Here is an 11,772-nt window from a genome sequence, read left to right as displayed (position 1 = left end):
ACATTTAACTTTTCAGCTAGTACGTCAAATATAACCTTACATTCTTTTTAAAAATTGTTTTTTAAATTTAATGGAAAAGCTATTCTAAAAAATGTTTTTGAATTTTTCAAACCTTTATTTATTTATTTATTAACTTTTTAAAAAGGCTATAATGTGTTTTGATAAGCAATTCCAAACACCTCCTAAATTTTCTATATCACTTTGAAGGGAAGAACATGTAAACTCACGCAAATCATCTTTACACACAAAACACCTATAAATACAACAAAAGTTTCAGGGTATCATATGCAGCTTAAAATATATCTCCTGAGTAGACGTAAGTTTTTTTATCGCGAGAAATCTTGAATGCGAAGTAGGACATGACTATGGACTCTTTAAACGAGAAACCTACTTTGATCCAGAAGATGAAACGATTTCTGGGTTCCTTATATTGCAACATATGGAAAGTGGGTCGAGATGATCCGAGAAGGGCAATCCACGCTCTCAAAGTCGGGTTTTCTTTAACCTTAGTGTCTTTATTATACCTAATGGAGCCATTGTTCAAAGGGGTCGACCAAAACGCGATTTGGGCAGTCATAACTGTCATCGTTGTTCTCGAATTCACTGCTGGTATGTATGTTATATATATACGTACACAAACATGTACTTAATTATATATATAATCATATAATATATACTTAAATTGTACTACATTTAATTTGATAGGAGCGACTTTATGCAAAGGATTAAATCGAGGGTTTGGGACGATGTTAGCAGCATCGTTAGCTTTCTTATTCGAGGTTATAGCACGAGGAAATGGAAAGGTTTTTCGTGCTATTTTCATTGGAGCTTCGATTTTCTTGATTGGTAATACAAATAATTAAAGAAGAATCGTTTAGTATTTGTAGCTTCATTTAATTAATGCCACAATATGGAGTTGTGAAACTATTTCGTTTCATTTTTCACAGGCACATTGACTACATTTTTGAGATTTTTCCCCAAAATAAAACAGAATTATGATTACGGTGTTATAGTATTCCTGTTGACGTTTAACTTGATCACTGTATCGAGTTATCGTGTGGATGAATCTTTACTGAAACTAGCCGAAGGGCGGACGTATATGATCGGGGTCGGTTCTGGGATTTGCATTCTGATGAGTCTTTTCATCTTCCCGAATTGGTCCGGAGAAGATCTCCATAATCACACAGTTTCCAAAATCGAAGGACTAGCGAAATCGATCGAAGGTATACATATATATACGCAATAAATTTCAAAATATTTGCTTTCATTTGCTTAAAAAATATCTATAAACAAAATGTAGCTTGCGTCACTAAATACTTCAGTGAAGAAGAACGGAATGTAGAAAGAGATGAGATGATATCGGAGGATCAGATTTATGAGAATTATAAGGCGGTTTTGGAATCCAAATCGACAGATGACACGCTCGTAAGTTTTTTTTTTTTTAAAAAAAATATATACATTCTTAGGTAATTTTAAAATTCATGCAAAATTTTTAGTTAATGAGGTAACTGAATATATGAACTTATTAATTATTAATGTTGATATACGACAGGCGCTCCATGCAAGTTGGGAGCCTCGATACACGTGGCAGTGCCATAAATTTCCGTGGCAGCAGTACGTGAAAATAGGAGGCGTTCTTCGTCATTTTGGGTACGGAGTTGTTGCTCTTCGCGGAAGTTTACAAACCGAAATACGAGTGAGTACGTTTTTACTTTCCAGTAAAATGCTATGTGTAAAAGCCGAATGAATAATTTCTTATTTTGTATAACGTTAAATAATGAATAATTTATTCATTTATCAATAATGTATCAATCTTTTTTTTACAGCTTGCTAAATAAATTAATTCTGCTAAAATATACCAGTATAATTAATATCCATGAGGTTGGATAACGCATAAGGTTAGAGTTAAGTGTTTTTAATCCGGTACGATCAGGCCGGTCCTATGCATTTGGGTCCCGGGAAAAAAGAAAAAAAAAACCTTTTAAATTACCAAAATTTATATGATAAATAAATCTAAGTTAGTTTTTTTTTTTTTTTGAAGACTCTTGCCAGTAGACGAACTACAAATCCTAAACAAAAGTCTAAGTATTCTATTACAAATTAGTAAGTATTCTATTACAAATTCGTATTATTGTGAAAATTAGATTTATATATAAATGATTTCAAATGAATATTAAATAAAAAGTAGAGAAATGTACAAATCAATGCTATACCATGTGTTATTATTTCTTTGACTTTTTATAGAACATGATATACATTATAAAAGAAAGGCAAAGTAAAGATAGGGAAAAAAAGGCAATTGTAAGGCTCGAACTTGGGTTGTACAAATAAAAATAAAAATAAAAATAAAAGGACTTCTAACCAAGTGAATTGATATAGAATACTAAAAGCTATAACTATTTTTCTATGTCAAAGCTTAAACAAAAACAGCTGTTACTCAGCGAGGTAAAAATGCAACTACAAGGGATTGAACTTGGGTATATCTTAATTAACTGAAGATACTACTGCCAAGTGCATTGAAGCTTATTTTGCTTTATGAACTAATTATTATTAAATACCCAACTGATATAAAATTGGGGCCTAAGCTCTTATGTCCCTGCACGATAATCCAACCACGGGGCAGACATATGATTTCATAGTAGGGGTGACATTGGAAATATAAGTAATGACACGATAGTAGAAATAAAAAATTCGAAACTTTTTGCACGGTGTACAGACAAATCGGCGTTGCCGATTCCATTACGGGCAAACATACAAAACTGCCCCTCATCCATCATGCCCCCTTCCTGGTCTGGTCCTTGACAAGATACGACACATCATGTTTACTAGGTCTATCAAAACACTCTATGAATGGTAACGGTGATTTTTGGTATTTAAATATTGCGACACCAATGATCTATATCAAAAGGGAATCATGTTATCATGTTATTGTAGTTGCTAATTGCTATTACTTTTCTTCATGGTGCAATTTTTGACGACCGACAAATGGATTATAAACCCTTTATTATAAGGAACTAATAATATTTATCAAGTCATCTATGATGTTATCGTTGGAGTTTATATATGTTGGGGTAATGGGGTCTCTCATTTGTCTTTATGACTCTTTTGAAGAAAAATCAAGAATTTCATATATTTAAATGTTATTACTTTATTCATCAATTGCTTTGACGATGATGATGATAATGTATTTTCGTTTAATGATGATAATGTATTTTCGTTTAATTTTTCAGACACCAAGATCAGTTAGACTCCTATTCAAGGATCCATGCATTTGCCTTGCATCAGAAGTAACAAAATCCCTAATGGAGCTTGCCTGTAGCTTAAGAAATCGACAACACTGCTCTCCAGAACTCCTTACCGAGTCGCTTCGCCAAGCACTGCAAGACCTCGACACAGCTTTAAAGTCCCAACCAAGACTCTTTGTCGGTACAAATACCCCTTACCACCCACCCGAAATGCTATCCACACTTGCGTCAACAGAGAGACAAAAGTTTGAAAACCATTTATCAAGCATAAACACATACGCACCTATCTCTATAGATAGGAAACCCAAGGGGTTTTCTGAGGGTGAGAGGAGGGTTTTGAGGCCAACATTAAGTAAGTTTGCGATCACAAGCTTGGACTTTTCTGAAACGCTACCAATTGCTGCTTTTGTGGCCTTGTTGGTCGAGTTAGTCGCTAGACTTGATCTTGTGATTGAAGAAGTTGAAGAATTGGGGAGGGTGGCTTGTTTTAAAGAGTTTAAACATGGTGACAATGTGATTTTAGATATTGACACGAGAACAAAAAGGGAGATTAATCTTCCTAATTTTGCCTCTACAGAGTGAGTTGAAAGGCATAATGGTCATTTAAATTGTTGGTATGAATACGAGTGTTAACGTATATCTCATATCGGTAGGACATAATCTTATAAAAAAATGTCTATATATATATGTTGGATTCCACTGCTTATATAAATGCTCTTTTAGAGAAAAAAAATCAAAGATTCCACATATATCTTAAAATAATAATCTTGATTGTTCGATACCACCAAGACTGTAAATTAAGAAAATGTTGTTTTGATCGCTTTTGGTGGTTTCATTGTAAAGACGAGTTCGAATTAATAAAATTGGGTGGCTTCCATGTTTTTATTGTTGTGCGAATATGAATTAATTAAATTATATAATCTAATCAAGTAAGAAATTTTATATTATTGCATCTATATGTTATATGATCCCCGGTATCAATATTCTACAAAAGTAAATTTTGTCTAACATTAATATATACAATGAACTTGGGTTGTATAAACTTAGGCCATGGACAACGTTCTTTCATCTTTAATTGCAAGTGTGGTTTGCAAGCCACATTAGCTTTCAAGGGTGAAAGCCTTACAATTAAATTTATTTACTCCATCACTATCCCACTTTCTCTTTCATTGTTTTTACTGTCTTTGGTACGTAATATATAGGAGTAGGATTAACAATCCTTTGAATGTTTAAAGGGTGATAACTAGTAGAATATACCATAGTAGTGATAGATCCATGTTTGCATGAGTTATTTGAAATAACCATTAAAAAAATAAAGTTCTCAATATTTATAAAATTTTAATATAGAGATTGAGGTCCCAAAAGTCAACTTCTAAATAGTTTATTACATGCGAGATTGTAGCAATCTCATCAAAAGCATAAGATAAGTACTTAATTTATAATATAACCAAATAGTCTTCTAAACATCTAAAGCTTCCGTATTTGGAATTTTTATAAGCACTCCTAGGGCGTGTTCGGTACGGAACATTTGAGAGCTTCTAGCTTCTAGCATTTAACAAAACGCTCCGTTTTGAACATAAATGGCGTGTTTGGCACATAGCTTTTGGGAGCTTCTAGCTTTTAACTTTTAATAAAACGCTATAGTTTAAAAAAAAGCTTCGTTTGACAATACGAGCATTTAACTTTTAGTTTTAACAAAACGCTCCGATTCTAAAAGCTACTTCATGTAGGGTTTAACAAAACGTTCATGAGCTTTTGAAATCAATTTCCATAATTACCCTTAAAAATATATTTATATATTTATTTATTTTTAATCAATTTTCCTTTTATGTAATTTTATATATTTTAAAAGCTTCCAGCTACTTTTGCCAAACATTCATATAACAAATACAAGCTACAACTTACCGCTACCAGCTAACCGCTGCCCGCTTCCAGCTAACAACTATTTTTGCCAAACACGTCCAAAGTCTCGTTTGGCACTACAAGCTTCTAGCGTTTAGTTTAAACAAAACGCTCAAAATTCAAATGCTACTTCATGTAGCGTTTAACAAAATGCTACAAGCTACAAAGTATCCGCTACCCGCTACCAACTAATTTTACCGAACACCCCCTAATTCAAACACATGTCAAAATAGGTATGTTAGGCTTTCAAAGACTAGTAAGCATTACCGATGTTAGACGTTTTAAGATGCATGAAAATTGTATGTTCCATACAAAATACAAACCCCCTTTACAATACTCAAGGATTTATGAAGTTCATGTAATAGGGACACAAATATTTCAAATCATTACCATAATACCATTAAATGTCCAATTGTGTTTGAATTAGCTTTTTTTTTTTTTTATTTTTTATTTTATTTTTTTATTATAGAAGTGATTTTTAAGAAAAGTGTTTATTAGCTTATGATTTTTAAAAAAAACGATTTTAAAAATTGTTTGGATAAAAAAAAAATTGTTTTTAGGAGTAAAATAGCTAAAAAGCTAAAATGCTAGGATTTTTAAGTTTTTTTGAAAACTTTATTTTTTCTTATCCAAAAAGTTGTTTTAAAAAGTATTTTTTAAATACACAAACACTTTTTTTAACTTATTAGTTTTTTGAAAAGCTAAAAAGCTAAGACCATCTCCAACCCATCTTCATTTTTTTCCCCATAAATGGAGTAAAAAATGGTGTAAACAATGTTTCATCTCCAATCCTACTCCATTTTCTATCCCATTTTTTACCCCAAAAAATATATTTTTGGAATATTCCATTTTTATAACTTATATATATTGTCAAATATACCCCTCTACTAATTAAACTCTATATTTATGATTAATTAATATAAATTAGTATATAACATTATATTATAAATATTAAATATTGTATTTAAATTATTTTTAGTAGATAAAATAAACTAAAAATGTATAAAATAAAAATGAGAGAGACTAAAATTGACAACCAAACTTCACCTCCATTGGGAGAATACTATTCATATCTCCAAAAATGAAGGTGGAAATGGGATAGGGTTGGAGAAGAATGGGGGAAGAAATGAGGGAAAAATGGAGTTTGGGGGTGGATTGGAGATGCCCTAATAAGCAATTTTCAAAAGCTGTCATAAACACCCATAAAATCAAATCAACAATTTAAACAAATGTAATTCAATAGTTTGATTTCAATACCTCTAATTCAACTTCTAAGTTGAATAACAAGAGTTCAGATCTTAGTTTCAACACCAATTATATATATATATATATATATATATATATATATATATATATATATATATATATATATATATATATATATATATATATATATATATATATATATATATATATATATATATATATATATCAGATGAACATGACTTCTCTGTGATTGGACCAACATCAATTTCTTTTTTTCTTTCTTTAATTTTTTTATTTTATCCTTTTTGAAGAAATGGTTTCTACGTGGTCTGCTTTAAACAGTCAGTGACACTATTCATTGTGAACACGTATCGTTCCCACCGCTACTTTCATTCGTTTTCTGCCACGTCTCCATTCACCGCTTCCTCTGCTTTTTCACCATCTGATTGATATCTTTTGCTTCATTCTTTCATACATGTTCTTCCAAATCGACCCACAAATGTTAATGTGGTTTCCCCATCTGCTTAAACGAACCACAGAGAACGCAGATGCTCAACGTACATCGATTTTTTGAGGGATGGAAAAAGCAAGGGTCGGCACACACACATATAAACGGTCTCTCTTCAGCTTCTACTATGCCACTGCTTCTTCAACACTCGAACAAAGAAAGGTCCATCTAATTCACTGTCATCGTCAAGTTCATCAGCCGGTATTCCTTCAATTCTCTTTCTATTTCAATATCACATAAAATTTATGTGGTTTGGATCGATTGGATTCAGTTTTCAGACACATGTTGATGTTTTTTCCCTGTTTCTCTTTTTGCTCCTCTGATTGAGTCGTCTACGATTCGTGACCGTTGTCAAGTCGATTATAAAGATTCAAGATGTGGCGGCCGTGGTCATGTATACCGGAAATAACGATGAACGAAGAACCTGTTACGGAGGTGGAGTGGAGAAGGGAACCGAATTGGATGGTTTCGACGACCCACAATGTAAAAAAATTCCAAGCTTTTGAAGAATGATTTCCTCTATAATCTCCATGCTTCCAATCTCTTCATCATTCACTTCCACCAGTATTGCAATAATCACCACCATCAACTGGTCCATAACTATACGATACAAAGCCACAGCATTCCTAAAAAAATCATCGTCTCAAACCCACCTTAACTCCAAATCCCCCCAATTTCCTGTTGTTGAAAAGGCTCTTAGGGTTCTCGAGTGGGATAAAGTCTGTGATTCGGTTGCTTCATTTGCAGGTACTTCATTTGGACAACAACCCACCAAGGTTACTCTCTCTATATTCTGAAATTTCCTTTTTTATAATCCTTTGTGTGCTTCTATATCTTGATTATTGAAGTAGTTACTATAAATAAACCACGACATTGATGAATGTTTGTTTTGTGTTATTTGGTAGGCAGAGCTACTGTGTTTGGATCAATCATACCAAGAGAGTTTGTGACTATTAGCAGAGACAAATGCGGATCGATAAAAAAAACAAGGAAGGGATATTTGGTATGCGACTTTATGCATCTCAATCGAATGGCTAGATACCATTGAAGCTAAAGACTTCACAAACCTTTTCACCAATATTAAAGTTACATTTCGATTTTTGAGTCTAGATGATTTTAATAATCGCAAGATTCTCTATGCTGGCATCAATCAATCCATTATTTCAATATGATAAGTAGTAGATAATCTTTTTAAATTTTGTAGATGTTGTTGGATGGATTGTGCTATGAACTGACCCAATGTTAAGCACACAAACCCAACAAATCAATAAAAAAATTAGAGAAAACAGATTGTAATCTCACTCAATATTAATAACATTCACATGATGAAGAACAAATGATAAAACAGTGAAGTATGTGGTCTCTCCAGGTATGCATCATCAATTCATCATGATTACATTTACATACATGGAAATGAATTGAAATGATGGATTAATGAAATACATAACACAGGGTCTTAATCATGTACATACATTCAAGGGTCATGAACATAAGGTAATGGCTATAGTTTATGTAAACAGAGAAGCTCCAATATGCATTAGTGTTGATAATGGAGGTAAGATTTTCATCTGGGCCATTAAAGTTCCATTTGAGGAGAAAGCAATCCAGACCATTGACATGAAGTATAGATCTAACCACATCCATACCCAAACTTTTTAAAAAAAAAAATATTAAAATATGAATACAAATATAAAAAATGACATCAAATTTCCCTCTTAAATCTTGAAAATTTCCTCACATAAAATAATCCCACCAAACTTGCATATATTGCTTCAAGGCCTAAGCCTTTTTGTAGTCTTTTGTTTGATGACCCAAAAAAGAAAAGAGAAAATTCAGTTCTTAATTCTGTCTTCTATGAACAAAAAAAGGAATCTTACTCATGCCCTCCTTTTGTGAAAGATAAAAAAGTGGCGGGTGGTGGTGGTGGTGGTGGAAATGGTTACTAAGGTTGTGTACAAACTAAGAGAAGATAAAAAAGAGTTTCAGAAGCAGTTTGGATCGTAATGGAAGGAATCAGAAAAAATGCTAACCCCAGGTACCAAATATTTTTACTTGACCATTTTGCCCTTGATAAAAAAATTTATTTTCATGTTGGTTAAACATTCACTCCATATTTGGCATTGGTAAAGTAAGGGTAGTTTTGCAGTTTTTAAACATTAATACTTTTTTTACAATCAAACCATAAATTTTCAGACTTATTTTTTCCAAATTAACCATTTTGACTTTGGTCAAAATTGTTAGTTTGGAAAAATATACGATTGGAAGTACATAAACCGCAAAATTACCCAAAATGTAAGAGTTTTTATGTAATTATAGTGACAATTTAGTTTGTTAACGTAATAGCCATTATCAGTATTTAAATGATAAATAGTTAAATACTCTAACTTTTTATATCTCAAAAGAATTATCAATTTTTTTAGGTGAAGGTGAATTGTAGCTTTTTTTTAATGTGATTTACATCATATTAGTTTTTAAAAATGGCATTTTCTAGAATTTCAAACATACACTAGAAAAAAAATATTTTTTTTTATAACATTCTACTTTATAAAAAATGTCATATTTGACATTCTATTTTGTAAAATGGTTTCTTTTTTAGGATTTCAAACATGGAGTGATTTAAAAAAAAAAAAAGACATTTGTATAGCATTCAACTTTCTGAAAAGTGTCATTTATAGCATCCTACTTTGTAAAACAGTTTCTTTTTAAGATTTTGAAATTAATCATCATACTCTTAAACTTTCTTCTTAAATCTAGGACGAGGTCATCTGCAAATGGTAATTATATGGATGGTGTGTTCTTCCTCACTACATATCATAGGACGTGTTTTAATGGTCATAAGTAACATCCATTTATATAATTTATTTGTTTAATTTCATTTAATAATGAATCCATGCCACAAGATCGATTCAAGATGTTCCTTTATAATGTTACATATTCATTTAAATCATTATTGAACATTTTACCTTTTTCTTTATTTGAAAGTATATATTGGTATGTTTATCAATACACAAACTTGAATCCAAATTGTTCAGGGGATCATTTACGGGTGCAACTATATTATAAGTTATAATAGTTTTATGTAAACCTGTTGGTTTTTTACATGTTGGAACTCCATGAGCGGACAAATGTATGTATACGTCAGTGTATTTAGTGAACATACTAATGTAATGAATCTTATACTTTCAACATCGCTGTACTTTGTGAACATACCAATCTTATAGCAACATAGGAAAAATTCGACGAGTATATGTAAACCATTCTTAAGTTTGTTGTTATTTCTTGTTTTTTAATAAAAGACTATGAAATACATTCCAACTCCCGCAACTACAACACCCGCAACGCGGAATTCTTCCCTAGTTAATATTCTAAATGCAACAATCACTCAACGATTTATTAGTTAAAAGACGCTCTAATTGGTTTAAATATATTCTACCAATTAAAATTTCATTAACTTTAATTTAAGGAGATAACATCATAAAGTGGATTTAATTTCCATAGTTATGATCCACATAGACAATTCTAAACTAAATTAGTAACATGAATTTATAATGTAACACTTGTAGATTTGGGCTAGACAAATAAAATATAAAATGAATTTTCGATGGAAGATTAATAAAGATTCCGTACATATAAAGAAATCTGAAATTCAACATCATATAAATAAATTATGCTTCTTCGAAGTTTTGTGATTAAACCGACACGATTATACGTATCGTAAAAAATGAAATTTTGATAAACTAATTTTTAGCCTAAGTAACCTAAAAAAAGTCGTAGTAGTCGTAAAACCGGGAGCATGCATATACAGAACGTCTAAATCTGACTTCGTGAGATGAAGTTATGATTTTTCAAAGTTTCAGCTTAGCAGTGCGGACATAAAAATTAAAATTCTAATCGGCTGATTGTTAGTCGAAACAATATAAACGAGAGTCAATGATCTCGTAAATATGAAACCTTCGATATAAAGACAGTCGAGAATGGATTTCGTATGAAGAAGTTATGAATTTCGCACAAACTTTAATAATCTAAACCGGTCTAAATATGAATTTTTGTTAGAGCAAGAATTAGCTGTTGAGACCTTAAAGAAAGCTATAAAGCTCGTCATGAGGATTTTGGGAATATAAACAACGTCGAAATTTGAGCTCCTATGCAAAAGTGATGGTCGTCCGAAGATCTGCGAGAAACCGCCTGGACTGATGAAGCACCGGAGCATGCCACGTGGCATGGTCGGACAACCCCTCTTCCAAGACAAGGTGACGTGGCCCAAGGAGCGAGTGACACATGTCACCATGAAATGGTGACATTTGACATCTTCTAGAAGGGATGATGTAGGCGAATCGGGTGCGACACGTGGCACGACGTGAGATATGGTGGTCATGTGGTGAGTGACCATTGACTTGTTAACCAGTGATTTCGAGTCTCACGACGTGAGGTATGAAGCCTCTTGATGTGAAAGTGGCCTGATGATCCAAAACCCTAATGTTCGAGTATTTAATGGAATAAGAGGGCTAAGGTTGCCCATCCTCACCCTCCCTCACTCTCTGGTCTCCTGAAAACCCTAACTCGACCCGCTTGAGGCCCTCAACCCTTTTTGGTGACCCTGAAGAACTTATTTGGTGGTATTTGGCTCTTTGAAGTGGAAGAAGACTTTTGTGGAGCATTCTGTTTGCAATTTGGAAGAAGACTTTTGTGGAGCATTCTCTTGGCAATCCAGCTTCTACGTTACCTTCTTGCCTAGCTTTTGGACATTTGTAAGTCATAAAGCTCTAAACTTTTTACCTCTTGCATGCTAGATCTAGGTTGTAAGCTCCTTTTTGCATGGTTGAGTTGGATAGTATGCATGTGATCCATAAAGTTGGCAACTTTATGGATCATTGAGACAACTTCTGTATTATAAGCTTTGGATCTGAGTTT

The 11,772-nt window shown here is 32.5% G+C and overlaps 2 protein-coding genes across 9 annotated transcripts; both read left to right on the top strand.

The window, feature by feature from the left end:
- The first annotated feature begins 201 nt into the window (after positions 1 to 201).
- On the top strand, positions 202 to 4,128 carry LOC111907345 (aluminum-activated malate transporter 14). The gene is made up of 6 exons (XM_023903113.3): positions 202 to 609; positions 706 to 846; positions 948 to 1,223; positions 1,301 to 1,425; positions 1,553 to 1,696; positions 3,231 to 4,128. Exons 1-6 carry the CDS (start codon positions 360 to 362, stop codon positions 3,825 to 3,827), a joined length of 1,533 nt encoding a protein of 510 aa, XP_023758881.1. The 5' UTR covers positions 202 to 359; the 3' UTR covers positions 3,828 to 4,128.
- Positions 4,129 to 6,624: 2,496 nt separating this feature from the next.
- Positions 6,625 to 9,827, top strand: LOC111907347 (uncharacterized). 8 transcript variants are annotated; one of them, XR_002855545.2, is made up of 4 exons: positions 6,625 to 7,637; positions 7,771 to 7,864; positions 8,761 to 8,896; positions 9,616 to 9,827. XR_002855545.2 is itself a non-coding variant. In XM_052769189.1 (4 exons), the coding sequence occupies exons 1-3, from the start codon at positions 7,371 to 7,373 to the stop codon at positions 8,863 to 8,865; spliced, it is 441 nt and encodes a 146-aa protein (XP_052625149.1). In that variant the 5' UTR covers positions 6,625 to 7,370; the 3' UTR covers positions 8,866 to 8,896; positions 9,616 to 9,827. The 8 variants fall into 8 exon arrangements, 1 of the variants encoding a protein (XP_052625149.1); XR_002855541.2 differs by having other exon boundaries at positions 7,767 to 7,864; XM_052769189.1 differs by having other exon boundaries at positions 6,625 to 7,608; positions 7,767 to 7,864.
- Positions 9,828 to 11,772: the final 1,945 nt, after the last annotated feature.

This window comes from Lactuca sativa, chromosome 3 (genome assembly GCF_002870075.4).
Source record: "Lactuca sativa cultivar Salinas chromosome 3, Lsat_Salinas_v11, whole genome shotgun sequence".
Taxonomy (NCBI): domain Eukaryota; kingdom Viridiplantae; phylum Streptophyta; class Magnoliopsida; order Asterales; family Asteraceae; genus Lactuca; species Lactuca sativa.
Note: the sequence above shows the minus strand (reverse complement) of the source record. Positions and strands in the feature narration are given on the sequence as shown.